This window comes from Aquarana catesbeiana, linkage group LG01, assembly GCF_042186555.1.
Source record: "Aquarana catesbeiana isolate 2022-GZ linkage group LG01, ASM4218655v1, whole genome shotgun sequence".
NCBI lineage: Eukaryota > Metazoa > Chordata > Amphibia > Anura > Ranidae > Aquarana > Aquarana catesbeiana.
In genome coordinates, this window is record NC_133324.1 from 795977331 (window position 1) to 795995753 (window position 18423).

The 18423-nt window shown below is 45.6% G+C and overlaps 1 protein-coding gene across 7 annotated transcripts in view; it reads right to left on the bottom strand.

Moving 5' to 3' along the window:
• CENPU (centromere protein U) overlaps positions 1–18423 on the bottom strand; it is a 111584-nt gene that overhangs the window by 86470 nt on the left and 6691 nt on the right. For 4 of the 7 annotated variants that reach the window (XM_073607227.1, XM_073607243.1, XM_073607218.1 and 1 more), the window contains exons 2-3: positions 17776–17876; positions 12842–12940 (exon numbers count right to left, since the gene is read on the bottom strand). In XM_073607227.1, coding sequence (XP_073463328.1) covers positions 12842–12940; positions 17776–17816 — 140 coding nt within the window. In that variant the 5' untranslated portion in view covers positions 17817–17876. The remainder of the gene's footprint in view (positions 1–12841; positions 12941–17775; positions 17877–18423) is intronic. The other 3 variants (XM_073607258.1, XM_073607251.1, XM_073607266.1) reach the window with 1 other exon arrangement.

Below are 18423 nucleotides of genomic sequence, written 5' to 3' on the forward strand. Positions count from 1 at the left end.
GCAAGGTTTCCACATCCTGCGGAGAAGTTATTGCCCTGCTTAGCTTAGTATCATCCGCAAATACAGAGATTGAACTGTTTACCCCATCCTCCAGGTCGTTTGTGAACAAATTAAATAGGATTGGTCCCAGCGCAGAACCCTGGGGGACCCCACTACCCACCCCTGACCATTCCGAGAAGTCCCCATTTATCACCACCCTCTGAAATCGGCCTTGTAGCCAGTTTTCAATCCATGTACTCACCCTATGGTCCATGCCAACGGAAACGTAAACGTTTATGGGGAACTGTGTCAAATGATTTTGCAAAATCCAGATACACCACGTCTACAGGCCTTCCTTTATTTAGATGACAACTCACCTTCTCAGAAGGTTAATAGACCTTCAGGCAACACAAACAAAACATGTTTTCCCGAATCTGAGCAGTCGCCTTCAAATAGATTTTGACTGCTCTCACTACATCCAAAGAATGTAGTGACTTTTCTTCCTTAGAACAGGGTTCTGGGAAAAAAGGAAGGTAAAACAATATCCTGGTTTAGATGAAAACCTTAAACCACCTTTGGCAGAAAGCTAGGATGAGGGCGCAATACTACTCTATCCTTGTGAATGATTAAATATGGCACGCAAAACTTGAGAAGGCTTTAGTGAACCCAAACAAGAAGTGGGCTCTTCAACCGACTCAGTTAAGGGTAGCTTAAAATGTGGAAACGGACCATTTCAGTAAGAGAATGCACCAGCAACTTCTCAGCATGTGAAGCTGAAGAAGAAGGTCCTTCCCCACTTGAGCCCTCAGAAGGAGTCATCAGTCTCTCCAAATCAATCCCGAGGGGGATTAATTTCCCCCCTCCCACTTTTCCTCTGTTTGAGGATCCTGGGTGTTAAAAGGGACCTAATGCATTTTCTTCCACTCTGTGAAGATGCAATTAAAGCCGGTAACCTTTCCTCCAATCCACTCAAAGCTGAGGAGAAAACCTCCTCAGTTATATAGACAGGGGCTGAAGTGTCGGAAGCAATTGCAGCCCTGACGACCCCGATGGCTTACTTTGACAAGCCTCCCTAGATCTTTCGGGGGGGTGGTGTTGCAGAGGGAGGGTCTTTAGGGCGACCCCTTTGTGCCCTTGCTTTTTGTATTATTTGTACCACCCCCTCTGGTCAAAGTGCTGAGCACAAACGCAGAGGTACTGCCAAAAAAAAAAAAAAAATGCACCCACTGCTGAGCAATAGTCCAGCAACTGCCGCTGCTATTAAATCTCAGCCTGATGCTTAAATAAACGTGCCCTAGGAATGCCTGTGTCACCAGCACTCACATGCCACCCATCTAATCTGTGTCCCTCAGTCAGATGCATGCACCTGAAAAAAGGTGCACTTTATAGCTTACACTGCCCGCCTTGTGGACACTGAAGCACACCACTAAGCCCCGCGCCCCCTTCCTCCGACCACCCACCGCCCCCCCCCCCCCTCATCTTTTTCAAAAGAGACAGTTTTCCTGTGCGAGCAGGCTCCGTGGAGGAGGGCTGGGGCGCAGGAGAGCTGCCGAATGGAGAACCGCTGTAATGGAGGCGGGAGCGTCGCGGCACACCGTCGACTGAGCCATGCTCCCTCTGCCTCCTGGAGTGAAGCTGTCCAGGTGGGGGACATTCCAAAGAGAAAAAAAACCCCTTCCAACATCTTACCTGGGGCTTGGGCCGGAGGAAGTGTGCAGCTTGTGACACAGAGCGAGACTGACAAGCAAGGAACCAGGTACGTGCTCTTGACAGCCCCCGGGGGTGACTATAGGCATGACAACATTTACTTAAAAGGAGAACCACCACAAGAATTAGAAAAATTCCTTAAGAATCTCCCTTACCTTATCCAGCTGCAGGGTTCTGTGGTAAACCAAACAGACCCAATCTTCACCCCTCACGGTGGGCTCCGTTAAAAAACTTTCAGGGACCGGGGCCCCTTTTTAATCGGGGGATCCACCCCCGGGCCTGTAAAGCACCCCGCCAGGAATATGGCTGAGAAAAGCAAATACTGGATCCCGGGGTCCAGCTCTCCAAAAAGAGAAGCGTTACAGGCAAAACTTCATTTCTTCCGACACGAGGCCCGGGTACCATTCAATTCGGCCTGGAAAAGACACAGAATGGATCCGGTTGCATAGCTTGCCCCAGCAAGGAATATTCCAGCGGAGCTCAGCACAGCACATCTTTACTCGTGACCAACACCTAAGACAATGCCGAAAAAAACTGAGGAACTCCCGGTAAGGGGAGGGGTTATATGGGAAATTGAACTTCTTGTCTAGGGTGTGCCAGTGTCCATCACCTGAAGGTGCCATATAACCCATACAGTAATTACTGTGGCTCTCTGTCCTGTGATGTACAATAAAGGAAGGTTAACCACTTGCCTACTGGGCACTTTCACCCCCTTCCTGCCCAGGCCAGTTTTCAGCTTTCCGCGCTTTCACACTTTGAATGACAATCACGCGGTCATGCAACCAGTGTTAATTTTGGCAGCAAATTTAGATGGCATTTTAGTTTTAGTCCCATTTTAGTCTTCTGCAATGGTTTTAGTCCTATTTAGATGGCAAAATCTCCAGTGCATCGTAGTACTAAAATAGAATGTGTTTAGTTAAATAATGCATCATTTAAGCATTTATTTAGAATTTTAAAAATCATACACTCTGGGAGTAAAAAAAAATCTAATATGTTATTATTTATGGTTTGAACAAACTACACAGACACAGATTTAGTTGTTATATAACGTCTTTACTCTGTAAAACCAAGTTTTGTCACGAAAATATTGCTTTGAGTCACAGCTTCATTCCTTGCGATAAGTGCAAACTACTTTTCTGTTGTTGAAAACAAGTAACCCAAAAGTCCATCCACACACTGCACGGTCAATTAAATCACTGTGTGGACAAATGCTAGAACGAGTGGGACATACCAAAGAGGAAGATCCTAAGCGTTTTATAACCGACAATAGGAGTAGTATGATGGCAGCATTTAAACAAACCACAGCAGCAGCAGAACCACCACCCAGCTCTAGGGAGGAAGACTCCCCCATGACAGAAAGTGACTGAGTCCAAAATTAATGATCTGAGCCATTTTTTTTTTACATGACGCTACAGTCAATTATCAAATGAATATGAAATAAATGATCTTGGGGCTGTCTGCTTTACTGGTGTATGTGTTATTTTTCCACTGTATTTGTATTTTGTGTAAAACTATTCCCATAACATCTTGGACCGGACACTCTGTGTGGTCTCGCATGTAGGCAAGTGTTAAAAGTATCTTTGATAAAGCAAGATCAACGTCTTCAAGTCTTGCATTCCATTGCAACACTGAAGATACTGGAGCATTGTGGCCTCTTAACCACTTCAATACCAGGCACTTACGCCCCTTCCCGCCCAGCACAATTTTCAGCTTTCAGCGCTGTCACACTTTGAATGACAATTGCGCGGTCATACAAAACTGTAGCCAAAATAAATTTTTTGCATTATCTTCCCACAAATAGAGCTTTCTTTTGGTGGTATTTGATCACTACCGGGGTTTTTATTTTTTGCTAAACTAAAAAAGACCAACATTTTTGAAAAAAAAATTAGTTTTTCTTAGTTGGTCATAAAAATAGGATTTTTTAAAACAGCTTACCTGTAAAATCCTTTTCTTTCGAAGGACATCACGGGACACAGAGCCACAGTAATTACTGATGGGTTATTTAGGTATCACTGGTGATTGGACACTGGCACACCCTATCAGGAAGTTCAACCCCCTATATAATCCCTCCCCCTTGCAGGGATACCTCAGTTTTGTAGCCAAGCAATATAGTGTATTAGAAGAGGGGTGGGACCTCTGTGTCCCGTGATGTCCTTCGAAAGAAAAGGATTTTACAGGTAAGCTGTTTTAAAAAATCCTATTTTCTTTCTCGAACATCACGGGACACAGAGCCACAGTAATTACTGATGGGATGTCCCAGAGCAATGCTACCTGAGGGGGGGGAACCACGACCAAGTAGAGTACAATCAGACCTGAGGACCCTGTACCGCTGCTGCCTGCAGCACACTACGCCCAAAGGCGATATCCTCATGCCTTCTCACATCCACCTGATAGAATCTGGTGAATGTATGAACTGAAGACCAGGTTGCGGCCTTGCAGATTTGAGCCATAGAGGCCTGGTGATGCACTGCCCAAGAAGCACCAATAGCCCTTGTGGAATGTGCCCTGATCTGAAACGGAAGAATCTTCTGTTTCAAACCGTAAGCCTGAATGATCAACTGTCGAATCCATTTAGAAATGGTAGCTTTTGACGCTGCCTGTCCTCTATTGGGACCCTCTGGCAGCACAAACAAAACATCCGTCTTGCGGATCTGAGCAGTTGCCCCTAGATAGGCTTTAACTGCTCTTACTACATCCAACGAATGTAGAGATCTCTCTTCCGGAGAACAGGGATCTGGAAAAAAGGAAGGTAGAACAATGTCTTGGTTTAAATGAAAATCAGAAACCACCTTCGGTAAAAAACTAGGATGAGGGCGTAGTACCACTCTATCCTTGTGTATAATCAAATAAGGCTCCTTACAGGAAAGAGCTGCTAATTCTGATACTCTTCTAGCAGAAGAGATGGCCACCAGAAAAATTAATTTCCTTGTCAACAAGACCAAAGGAATCTGACTTATTGGTTCAAAAGGCTGTTTCTGTAACACAGCCAGGACCAAATTCAAGTCCCAGGGGTTTAGGGGCGCTTTAACCGGAGGATTAAGACGCATCACCCCCTGCATAAAGTTTCGGACCAAAGAATGCGAAGCAAGTGGCCGCTGAAATAATACTGATAAAGCAGAGACCTGGCCCTTGATGGTACTCAAGGCCAGCTTCATCTCTGATCCCATCTGTAGAAAATCAAGGATTCTACCTATGACATATTTCCTGGGATGCCAACCTCTGGATTCACACCAGGTTATATAAGCCTTCCAGACTCTATGATAAATCATCCTGGAAGCTGGCTTCCTTGCATTAATCAAGGAAGATATGACAGGACCTGAGAGCCCACGACTCTTCAGAACGTGGGTCTTAATAGCCAAACCGTCAAATTTAGCGTTTGTAAGGCAGGATGGAACACTGGACCTTGAGATAACAGGTGTGGGCGTACCGGTAGGGTCCACGGGGAACCTACCGTCATCCTTACTATTTCTGCATACCAAGTCCTTCTGGGCCAAGCGGGGGCCACCAGAAGTACCGACTTCCTTTCCTGCCTGATCCTGCGAAGGAGTCGTGGTAGTAGCAGAATAGGCGGGAATGCGTAAATCAGTGAGAACCGATGCCACGGAATCACCAACGCATCCGTCCCGCATGCAAGAGGATCTTTTGTCCTTGCCACAAATCTGTCTATCTTTTTGTTGAATCGGGATGCAAAGAGATCTACATCTGGAACCCCCCATCTTTGGCATATGGCCCAAAAGACGTCGGGATGCAGAGACCATTCCCCTGGAAGTAACTGCTGGCGACTTAGATAGTCCGCCTGCCAATTCTCTATTCCCGGGATGAAAACTGCCGATATGCATGGCACATGCATCTCTGCCCAGACTAAGATCTGGTTCACCTCTTTTTGAGCAGCTCGGCTCCGGGTGCCTCCCTGATGATTGACATAAGCCACTGCTGTGGCATTGTCGGACTGGATCCTGACCGGACAACCCTGTAGCCTGATAGTCCAGGCCTTTAGAGCTAGATGTATCGCCTGGATCTCCAGAATGTTGATGGGTAAGGTCCTCTCTGTCTTGGACCATACCCCTTGGACTGTTCCAGAACTGCTCCCCAACCTGACAGACTGGCATCTGTTGTTACCACCGTCCAGGTAACCAGTAGAAAGGATTTCCCCTTCTGCAGGTTTTCGGGTATGAGCCACCAATTGAGGCTCTGACGCACCGCATGCGACAGGTGCATCGGAAAGTCTAATGCCTGAACCTTCTTGTTCCAGGTCGACAGAATACTGTGTTGCAGCATTCTTGAGTGAAACTGAGCATAGGGAACTGCTTCGAATGAAGACACCATCTTCCCTAGTAGCCTCATACAAAGGCGGACTGAGGGACCCTTCTTGGTCCTTACTGTCAGAATCAGCTCTCTCAAAGCAGTGATCTTTGCCTGGGGTAGAAATATTTTCTCCTGGCTTGTATCTATAATCAGACCTAAATACTCCAGTCTTCTTACTGGTTTTAGGAAAGACTTTTCTAAGTTGAGGATCAAACCCAGGTGTTCTAGATACCTGACCGTGGTCCTCAAGTTTCCATTCAAAGAGGCTACCGACCGGTCTATCAAGAGCAGGTCGTCTAGGTATGCTATGACAGCTATACCCTGAGCCCTTAATCTGGCCAGAGGAGGAGCCAAGATCTTTGTGAACACTCGAGGTGCAGTGGCTATCCCAAAAGGCAGAGCTACAAACTGGAAATGGCGCCCTCCTACCTCGAAGCGCAGAAACTTCTGATGAGCAGGAAAAATGGGCACATGCAGATATGCATCTCTGATGTCTATTGATGCCAGAAATTCTCCTCCCTGCAGGGTGGGAACTACTGTTCGAATTGATTCCATGCGGAAGGATTGAATCCTTAGGAATCGGTTCAGATCCCTTAAGTCCAGAATGGGCCTGACATCCCCATTTGGCTTTTGGACCGTAAAAAGGTTGGAATAGAAGCCCAATCCCTGGTCCTTTGCGGGAACTATCATAATGACCTCCTGCGACAAAAGTCGCTGTAACGCTAGAAGGAGCGACTGCTTCTTCTCTGGGTCTCTGGGAACATTTGATCTGAGGAACCGAGGAGAGGGGAATTCCTGAAACTCCAGCTTGTACCCTAAGGTTACTGTGGAGATTACCCATCTGTCCTGGAAGTCCTCCTGCCAGAGCTCTGAGAACTGTCGCAGTCTTCCCCCCACTCGAGTGAGCGGGGGCGCCCCCTCATGCAGAGTTCTTAGTGTTTTGCCTAGTAGGCTTCTTTCCCCAGGACTTCTTTTGTCCCTGGGGTTGACTCTTGTCTCTGGACCCCGATGGAGGCGGCCGTCGTGACTGCCTGGAGGCTGAAGCCCCCGGCGCTGGGGAAAGAGTCCGTTTGAAAGAGGGACGCTTACTCTTCTTCTTGACAGGTAAGAGAGTGCTTTTCCCACAAGAGATTCTCTTGATATAGTTATCCAAGTCCTCTCCAAACAACCTTGCACCACGAAATGGAAACCCAGCCAGTAGCTTCTTACATGGTGCTTCGGCTGACCAATTTTTCAACCATAGGATTCTACGTATATGCACCAACCCCAGTGAAAGACGGGAGGTTTGCACGATAGAATCTCTAATGGCGTCAACCACAAAGCATTAGGCCGCTGGAAGGTTGGCAAACCCCTGGGCCTGCTGTTCAGGTAATACTTTGATGACCTGCTTAACATGGTCTCTTAAGTATTGACAGACTCCAATCGCTGCTACTGCAGGTTGGGCCACTGATCCTGCTAAGGAGAAAACATCCTTCAATAGGGATTCCATCCTTTTATCTACAGGATCCCTGAGCATCTGAGCATTGTCTACAGGACAAGTCAGGCTATTATTTACGGAGGAAATGGCGGCATCAATAGCCGGTATTCCCCACATTTTAATAAACTTTTCTTCCATCGGATAAAGTGTTGAAAACTTTCTCGGCGGAAAAAAACGTTTGTCTGGGTGATCCCACTCAGAATAAATGAGCTTTTCAAGTAAAGTATGAACAGGAAAAGCATGTGCTGCTTGGAAAGGTTTCAGTGACCCCAAAGCAGAAGAGGATTCTTTAGCAGTTTCAGGTATGGGCAACTTAAATGTGGAGCGGACCAATCCAGTGAGGATCTGCACTAGGGTTGTCCCGATACCGATACTAGTATCGGTATCGGCACCGATACCGAGCATTTGCCCAAGTGTTGGGCAGCACAGTGGTGTAGTGGTAGCACTCTCGCCTAGCAGTAAGAAGCGTCGCTGGTTCAAATCCCAATCACGACACTACCTGCCTGGAGTTTGCATGTTCTCCCTGTGCCTGCGTGGGTTTCCTCCGGGTACTCCGGTTTCCTCCCACACTCCAAAGACATGCTGGTAGGTTAATTGGATCCTGTCTAAATTGTCCCTAGTATGTATGAATGTGAGTTAGGGACCTTAGATTGTAAGCTCCTTGAGGGTAGGGAATGATGTGAATGTACAATGTATATGTAAAGCGCTGCGTAAATTGACGGCGCTATATAAGTACCTGAAATAAATAAAAAAATAAATAAAAAATACTCGGGCAAATGCTCCTGATGCTTCCCCCGATACCTTGACTGTCAGCGGTGATCGGCGCGTGGGGGAGTTACAAGCTTCTCCCTCCGCGGCTTTCAGCTGCTTTAGTGACATACAGCGGTGATCGGTGCTTGTAACTCCCCCACACACGATCACCGCTGACTGTCACCTCATCCCCCTTAGTCCCCCTCCGTTCCTCTGTCCCCCTCCGCTGTCCTGCTCCGTTCCTGACCCCCTCCGCTGTCCTCCTTCTTTGCTCTGTCCCCGTCCGTTCCTCTGTCCCCCTCCGCTGTCCTGCTCCGTTCCGCTGTCCTGCTCCGTTGCTCTGTCCCCCTCCGTTCCTCTGACCCCCTCCGCTGTCCTCCTCCGTTGCTCTGTCCCCCTCCGCTTTCCCCATCCGTTCCGGCTTTCCGCTGCCCCCCTCTCTCTTCCTCTGTCCCCTCCGTTCTGCTGTCTCTCCGCTGTGTGAATGGACAGAGTCAGCTGACTCTGTCTATTCACATAACTGAAACATTGTAATCACCTGTGATTACGATGTGTCAGTTTATGAATGGAGAGGAGCCGCTGTCTTCTCTCCATTCATTCTCAGTGCAGCTGAGGCTGCAGAGAAAGGGACTGGGTAATCTCTATCCTCTGTCTCTTTCTCTGTCTCAAAGGGGAGATATCAGAGGTCTGTTAAGACCCCTGATATCTCACCAAAGCCCCCCAAACAGGGCTGATTAAAAAAAAAAAAAAAAAACACACACACATAGTGCAATAAAGAATAAAAAAAAATTAAATTGTCTGGCTAAAAGCCTTGCTACCCAATGCTCAGTCTGGTGTTACTTCAGTAAATGCTGCCTAGGAGAATGCCTGTGTCCCACCTTACATGCGACCGTCAGCTCTGTGTCTCTCAGAAGGCTGTGTGCACCTGTACAGAGTGCCTTTAATAGCCTGCAGCTGGCCTGAGTGGGAGTCTAAGCACCTGTGCTGACGTCCCGCCCCCTCCTCTACCGCCCCCCCCTCGAGTTTTGAAAAAAACGAGCGCTTCCCGCGCTGCCGACTCTCCTGTCATGCTTCTGGAGAAAGGCTGGGGATGGGGGGGGGGGGGGGGGGAGGCTGGTAACAAGATCTGCCTGAACGGCTATCTTCAGAGATGGTGGCCATTAGGCCGCAGAGCCCGGGTGGTATAACGACTTTCTAGACCCCTGTGGCCCCTCTCTAGCCTGGGGGGGGACATTCAAACATGAGAAATCCCCCTTTCCATCTTACCTGTTTGCAGCCTGCTTAAGACGCTGGGACATAATCAGCGATGAAAACACCTGAGACAGACAGTCAGCATGTGCAGGTTTGTGCTCTTGGCAGCCCCCGGTGGTCACAATAGGCATAGCATGCATTTACCTTAAAGGAGAAAAGCCACTAGAACTCAAAAATTCTGTGGAATCTCCTCTTACCTTATCCAGCCGCAGGGTGCTGTTTACACAGACCCAATCTTCACCTCTCACGGTGGGCTCCGTTTGAAAAAACCGTCAGAGACTGGGGCCCCCTACGAGTAGGGGGATCCAACAGTTCTGGGACCGTAAAGCACCTCGCCAGAAATTAGGAAGTTTAAAGCCATTTTCTGATCTGCGGGGTCCAGCTCTCTAAAAAGAGAAGCATTACGGGTAAAACCTCGTTTCTTCGGACACGAGGCCCGGGTACCATTCAATTCGGCCATGAAAAGACACTTTGAATGGATCCGGTTCGCCTGGCTTGCCCCAGTATAGGATCTTAGGATATTCCCTTTGGAGCTCAGCACAGGACATCTTTACACGTCCATCACCTAAGACACTGGCGTAAAAACTGAGGTATCCCTGCAAGGGGGAGGGATTATATAGGGGGTTGAACTTCCTGATAGGGTGTGCCAGTGTCCAATCACCAGTGATACCTATATAATCCATCAGTAATTACTGTGGCTCTGTGTCCCGTGATGTTCGAGAAAGAAATTGTGTTTGTCCCTTCACTGACGAGGTGGTACTGATAAAGTGGCACTAATATGTAGAATTGATGGGCACCAATAGGCGGCACTGATATGCAGCACTGATGGGCACTGACAGGCGGCTGTGATGGGCAGCACTGATGATGAGGTATTGATAAGTACTGACAGGTGTTACTGCTGGGCAGTGATTGGCACTGTGGTGGGCACTGGCAGATTTAAATCTTGGGACATTGATAAGCACTGGTTGGCAGGTGATTGGCACATTTGAGGGGGCTGTGCTGATTATCAGCGCAGACGCCCCCCTCTGACAGGGAGAGCCGCCAATCCACTCTCCCTAATAGTGCGAACCGAGGAATGCCGTTTACTGGCACTTCCTGGTTCACGCAATGATCAGCTGTGATTGGTCACAGATGATCACGTGGTAAGAAGCCTCTGACGGAGGCTTATCACGATTGGAGATGCGGGGTGTCAGACTGTCACACTGCACTCGTGATCGCTGCGCGCCCCCACAAGCGCGCCCCGGCATGTTATCCTGCTGGACGTGATATGACGCCCAGTCAGGATAACAGAACCACTTCCTGGCCGTAAAACGGGTGGGAAGTGGTTAAATGACTGCCCCACACGCTGGTCAAGTAATACTACTAGTATATTGAGCATGATTGAAAAAGACTCTTCAAACTAAAAAAGTCGGTTTGCCAAATCACACAGCTTGCTCCCTAGTTAAATGGAAAAAGCGCACATCATTGCATGACCTACTGTTGTCTTTTGCGGAGCAGAACGTACTAAAACCCTCCAGCACGACACCATGTCCATGTCCCTTCCCTCTTTGATCTACTCTCTACTCAGCCACCTTGCGGACTATAAACAGAACACTAGCTACCAAGACCTTGCCACAATTGCACAGAGAATGAAAGAATGTGAACCAGCGTTTTGCTTCATGCTTAGATCCAAGTAACTGATGAAATGTTCTCGCCAGTGCTTGCAACAGCTGCTTGTTTTTTGTCAATTCTGCTGTCTGTGAAAACCCTTGTTGATGTGGCTGATGAGAATATTCAGGAACTGCCTAAGAAGGCAGAAAAGTATGCCCGTGCCGTAAGAAAAACCACATTACCCCACTTACAGTGATCAGAGGAGGCCTGTAATGCAAACACAGTGCTCTGGACTGTGATCTGAGGGGAGGCCTCAGGCCTGCTGTAATTGTAATGTACTGCACAACTGTTACTGTACACACTCACAGTCTGCTCTCTGTCTATTCTGGGTGCGTGAGAGCGCGGTCATCTCGCGAGTCAGGACTCGGGATCAGGACAGACTCAGTCTGGTTGGGACTTGGGCTGGCTTGTAATGCACAGTGCTGCTCTCTGGCAGTCGAACGCGCTTGCTAGCTGGGAATGGATTGCAGAAGCAGGCAGAGCTCCGTGAGTACTTTTCGTTTCCATCATTGTAAAAATGCCACTGACGAAAACTTTGACAAAAAACGTTTTCATTGACGAAATTAACACTGCTTTTAATACAGTACCCAACATTACATTATCATTTTTTTTTTTTTTTTTTTTAGACAGATAGAGCTTTCTTTTGGTGGTATTTAATCACCACTGGGTTTCTTATTTTTTTTCACTAAACCAACGAAAAAAGATAGAAGTTTTTTTTTTTTTTTTTAAAGGTTTTTCTTATTTTGTTATAAAATTTTGTAAGTAAGTAATTTTTCTACTTCAGTAATGTGCGCTAATGAGGCTGCACTGATGGACACTAATGAGGTGGAACTGACAAGCGGAACAGATGGACAATGACAGGCAGCACTGGTGATCATTGCCCTGATTATCAGTGTAGATGTCCCTTGTGTGGATTGCTGCTCATCGGCTCTCCTCTCCTCACATGCTGTCAGTATGAGAGGATTGACGATAACCGGCAAATCCCGTTTACACTGTGATCAGCTGTGACTGGACACAGGTGGTCACATGGTAAAGAGCCGCTGTGACTGGCTCTTTACCTCAATCTGCGGCCAGCTGTGCATGAAAGACACAGCGATCAGAGATCACTGCCAATACGTGCCACAGGGGCGCGCAGCAAGTGCGATCACGGGAGAACGTCATATGACGCCCTCCCAGCAATGTAGCTGTCAATCAGCTGTAGTGTGGTCGAGAAGGGGTTAAACATAGCAAGCATTCAGACAGGTACTGGGCACCCATTGGGTGTAACAGGTGGTTGAGATGCGACTCCAGGGACACTAGGTATGGACTGTCATCAGTGGTTCCCATCCTTTTCCTGTTTCAATACATTTTTACTGAAAACAGCACGTGTAATTTGTATCATTTTCATTACACAATGGTATTTGGTCAGTGGTCTTGCAATACAATACAACATTAGTTTTCAAATTCTAAAATCTAAATCTACAGTACTGTCTTTTTGAAGGGACACTTTTACTAAATATTTTTAACTAGAGTACAGTTCCCAACTTTTTTTTTTTTTTTATAACTTGCATACCCTTTGGCAACCAATTTCTATAACTCGTACCCCTCAATGGTTCAAGAGTGCAGGGGTCAGAAGTAAGTAAAGTGCAGAGGGCAGGGATCAGGAGCAAGTAAAGCAGAGTGCATGTGTCAAAAGTAAGCACAGAGCACCTCCCAAGTGAAAATTCCACCCATGCTTGTTACCTGGATGCTGTCTTTAACCTCTGATCCCTGCGCCTCAGTTCCACTGTTCTTGATGCCAGCTCAAAAGCCGTGCTTCTCCGCTTCTTAATCTTCTTCCCCCTGTTCATTTGAGCACATTTTCAGATACACAAGTTACATGCAGAGTAAATACAGATTTTACGAAGACTGTATAACCACTTTTTGTGCATTGGTTCTGTACTTGATAACTTTGATGTGATCTATGAAGTACAGAACATATATACAAAAAGGTGGTTATGTTGGAGACATCTGTATTGTATTCATGCTGACTGTAACTGAAAATTTGGTCTAACATGTATCTACATATATTACACACTGGGGGAGAGGGATGGAAAGAGGAGACTAAAATATGTCACCAATATAACTACTTTATGAACATTTGTCCTGTACAACCAGTTAGATTTTAGGTATAAATGCTGGTCTTAATTTAATCAATTACATAGCTGGAGGCAACAACCTGCAAAGTCTGCAGTATACGGTGACTGCCATTGGTAGGCAGCACTTCAGCAGGGTGGCATCACTTCAACTTTCTCCTCCAGCCAGCTGATGCCTGCACTGTGCTTACTGATCAAACATGTGCACTGTTCTTGCCGACATCGGGGCTTTGTAGGTTATTCTGAGATTAATTAAAAGGAAATGGAAGGGAAGAATCCCGGCTAAGGGATGCCCAAAAAGTTTCAGGGGGAAAACACCAAGTCTGCTGCTGCTTCCCAGAAAGGCGGAGGCAAAGGCTGTAGCTGAAGCAAAACGTCAGCAGGCTCTTGAGGATGCATATTGGCAATACCATGACAAACTGTGCTATTCACAAGGAGTAGAGGAAAGAAGAAAAAGGAAAAACATTGTCTGGAGATGTTGGAAAGGAAAAAGCCAAGGTTCACTAGATGTAAACAAGCAAAATCCGCACTTCGTGCAAAAGTTACAATGACTCAAATGGAAGAAACTAAATAAGGAGGAAGCCGAGAAAGGAAATGTTGAAAAGGTACGTGTCTCAGCCTTGAATATTTTATTCATTTTATGTTACTTTTGTTTAGCTATTTTGGCTTTTGTTTTGTAACAACTTGTTCACACTATGGTTTGGACCCTACATTTATGGTTGATCTTACTGGGCCGATGACGGTCCATTATCTTGAGGACTCTCATTCTTGTTTCAGTACCTTGAAGGGGTCCTTGCTTTGGTATTATGTTATGTTTTGTTTTTGTACTTACTTTCTAATAAAAATATTATGGGGAAAAAAAAAAAAATTGCTTCTCAAGACACATGCATTGTTTTACGTTAAAACACAAGATGTGAGGGATTGCCCACGGATTAGGGGTTTTCGGTATGGCGAATTGCATGAAAAAATCATGCTCTACGCCGACGACATGCTTCTGTTTTTGGAAGACGCAGAGGGATCCCTGGACCAGGCAATGTCACTTATAACTGAATTTGGCCACTTTTCAGGCCTCACTATTAACTGGACTAAATCTGCCCTAATGTTTATAGACGGTTCCCTGATGACTAATGTGAGACCCCCGACTCAGATACCTGTAGTGTCTACCTTTAAATATTTGGGTATAAATGTCTCGCCTAAACTCACGGACTTTTGTAGCCTAAATGTCTACCCTCTGATGTCGCGGTTTAGAGATAAAATAAATGTTTGGAATAAACTTAAGATGTCCCTGGCAGGAAAAGTGAATCTCATAAAAATGATTCTGATGCCACAATTTCTATACATGCTACATAACACTCCGGTAGTTATTACGCTGAAGATATTCAGAGTGGTTAACTCCTTATTTCGGCTGTTGTGGCATACCAAACCTCCCAGAATTAAGTTGGAACAGCTGCAGCGCTCAAAGGAGGGGGGGGGGGCCTTGCTCTACCCAACCCTTGGATATACTACCTGGCGGCGCAACTGCAGCACCTGATAGGTGCCATGGCCCCTCTACCGCTGGGCTCATCTGCTAAGCTTATGCTAGGGCACAGGGGCGGAGTCAATATCCGAGGGATTGGAGGCTCACCTTTTCCAAAGGCCCAATAAGCAAATGCCCACATATACACTTTTGCAGAAGGTATGGAACAAAGCTAAACAATTACAAAATGTTTTGGGCTTTACTAAGTATAGCCCGATATGGGAAAATAAAACATACGTTGAACTTGCCAAGCTCCAACAGGGGCACAGATGGCGCTGCAGGGGTATCACCCATATGTACCAGATTTTCAGTAATGGAACATTGTTGTCATTCAGAGATTTACAAGATAAATATTCTCTGCCTACCAGTATGTTATTTTACTATCTACAATTACAGCATGCAATTAAAGCACAAGGGGTTGCGACAGATTGGTCCCAGTCCCCCACGCCTGTTTTTCATATAATGCAGGAGGCGTCAGAGACTAAAGGTATAATATCACAGTGCTATAACATGTTATTAGCGTCACTGTTAGAGGGGTACCCCACAAAGGCGGCTGCTCAATGGGAGGCGGATGTGGGCCCCTTGTCGGGGGAGATGTGGGAAGAAGCTCTGCAGGCGGTTAACACCTGCTCACTAAACGTGGCCCAGAGGGTCTCCCAACTGTATATCCTATTGAGAGTACATTATACCCCTGTAAGGTTACATAGAATGGGCAGAGCTCCAGACTCATTGTGTGGCCGATGCAGGGCAGTGTCTGGGGACCTGATTCACCTCCTTTGGCGTTGCCCCAAACTCCATAGGTATTGGACAGAGGTCCTGGCTACACTAAATCAGGTGTTCCAGGCCAATGTCCCCCTAGATCCATTGTGTTGTATACTGGGAGTTCTGGAGGGGGTAATTACGGAGGAGGTGACGAGGGTTGCATTTGCACGTGCGCTGTTCCAGGCTAGGAAGGTAATACTGATGGGATGGAGGTCTGCTACGCCACCTAGTAGCAAAACATGGATACTAAATATGGGAAAAACGCTTATAATGGAAAAAAATATATACCAGCACAGGGGCAGCCCTGGAAAATTTGACAGATTGTGGGACCCGTGGTTGGATGTGCCTGGAATGAGTCCCATGGAATTGGTACAGATGAGGTTGCTAAGAAGTGTTTAAAGATGTGACAGGCAGATGTCGAGAGAGTGTATTGGAGAATGGAGGAGGAAGGTGTGTGGATACTAGAGAATGTATTGCCGGTTTAATCAGATGGGACATATAGTCCGAATGCTGACAGTTCTAAGATGTAAATTATAACACCCAATTGATAGCTATATATCACTACGTGGAAGAAAAAAAGAAATGCTGAATATGGTTCATGTATAACTGTAATGTGTGTCTTTTCTTATAAACAATAAAACCTTTTCTGATTTAAAAAAAAAAAAAAAACACAAGATGTGAACATGCCTTAATGTCTGCATTTTATTATTATTTATTAGATGTAGTAGGTTAATATACAAAAAAATATATTGAGGCTGAGCAACAGTCATATCAGTCAATATATATATATATATATATATATATATATATATATATATATATATATATATATATATATACTGTATATACTCGAGTATAAGTCAAGGCCCCTAATTTACCACAAAAAAAAAAAAAAATGGGAAAAACGTATTGACCCGAGTATAAGACGAGGGTGAGAAGTGCAGAGAGTCAATAATGCCCATCTGCATGCCTCCCTGTGTCCTGTGCAGCCTACGTGTACCCTGTACATGTGTGTCCTGTACATGTGTGTCCTATGTGCATGTGCAGCCTACCTGTGTCCTGTGTAGCCTTCCTGTGGCGATCTCCTTCCTCCCTGTGGCGATCTCCATCCTCAGATGGCGGACGTGTGATGATACTGTTCGGCGGCCATTCCACAGTTCAAAAGCCGCGCCTCCTCCTCGTCTGTGATAGGCTGACCGCTGACTGCCTATCACGGACATTCTCTCATTCTCATACCACGGGCGAGGATGAGAGAATGTCCGTGACGGCTGTACACTGACAGCTGTTCAGCCCATCACAGAAGAGCAGGAGGCGCGGCTTTTGAAAGCTGGAATAGCCTCCGAGCATTATCATCACACGCCGGCCGCCGTCTGCCTGCATGACACGCTGATCATGCAGACAGACGGCGGGGACTCGAGTATAAGTCGAAGGGAAACTTTCAGCCCAAAAAAAAAGGGCTGAAAAATTTGACTTATACGGTATATATATATATATTTCCAGGAATGCTCCTGTTGTCAGTGTAACCAGTCCCCTGCTTGCTGCTTCATACTTATTATTTGAATATTTTTTATTCCATTTTAAGAAAAAGTTTGAACACATTTGCTATCATTTCCAATGATATGATTCCTTTTACCAGTTTTTGTTTCGTTTGACACTGTGACCTAAAACCCATGCAAATCAATTACTTTCCAATATATTCTGTTAAGGTTTTCTTTGATTATCCAGTAATGTAAATGATCATAAAAAGGAAATATCTGTTACATTGTACCAAGCACACTACACCTAACACCCCCAACTTCTCTCATAATTAAATTTTGCTTTAACCTTAAAAAATTACCACAAAATACCTGCATTGATCTGATCAAAATATTAAAAAAATCTAATTGAAACGTGCACATCCAGGCATTACTGGTAAAATAAAGCCTGTCCAAAACTAACAGTTACTTTACTAAGTACCATTTGGCTACCTACATAATCATATGCAGGTTGGAAAGTGCTGACTACTAGTTCTGGGTGAGATTTATGCAGTCTTGTACATAACTCACACAGATAATTCTCTGACATCTACAGAGCACAATACAGCTTCAATCACAAGGCTGTCTAGAACAGTGATGCTCCACTACTGCAGTGTAGTTGAGCATCATGGGAATAGTAGTTCCAAAACATCTGGGGTGCCAAGGTTCACCATCACTGGTCTAGAATCAGGAAGATGAACACATCCCATATACTGTACATTAGATTCCCCAAGATTTGAGGGAACTTACGCCGAGCTCTTATTTCTTGACTTGTTCTTCTTTGTTGACATGTTTTCTCTTTACAGTCTCACGCTTTATAGAATTAAGACATATTGTTTCTGTGGTTGGCCCTGTAAAACATAATATTTTCAAAATACTAATTCTACATTATTTTGACAAATCTGATATTTATAAGGCTGACTGTGAAAGCAGGTTTAATACACTTGTCCCTTATAATTAAACTGTCATGTCATTCTCACCTAGGCAAGAACCCAGATAGCAAGCAATTGAGCTACAAGTTTGAAAATGACTTGCCAAGCTATTGCTTCACAAGTTTGTTACACAATTCCACATTGCATGACTCCAGATCAACTTTTTTTGCAAACATTCTGCAAGTTATGGTTCAGTTATGTTGTGCAATAGTCATCCCATCTCACTGTGGCTGAATTCTCTCGCTGTAGACTCACCACTGCTACTTTGCTCTAGCTAGAGACCTGCCACGCAAATTTGCTACAAAATTGGAATTTGTGTCAACTAGAAGTTGTGACTAACAACTGACAAATTTGGATGGTGCTGCGCTAATCCTACAATAAATTATAATATCTAGGTGTACTGGGTATCAACTCTTGTCTTTACTGAGCTATAGGGTGGTGATCTAAACCACCATGGGGAATATAG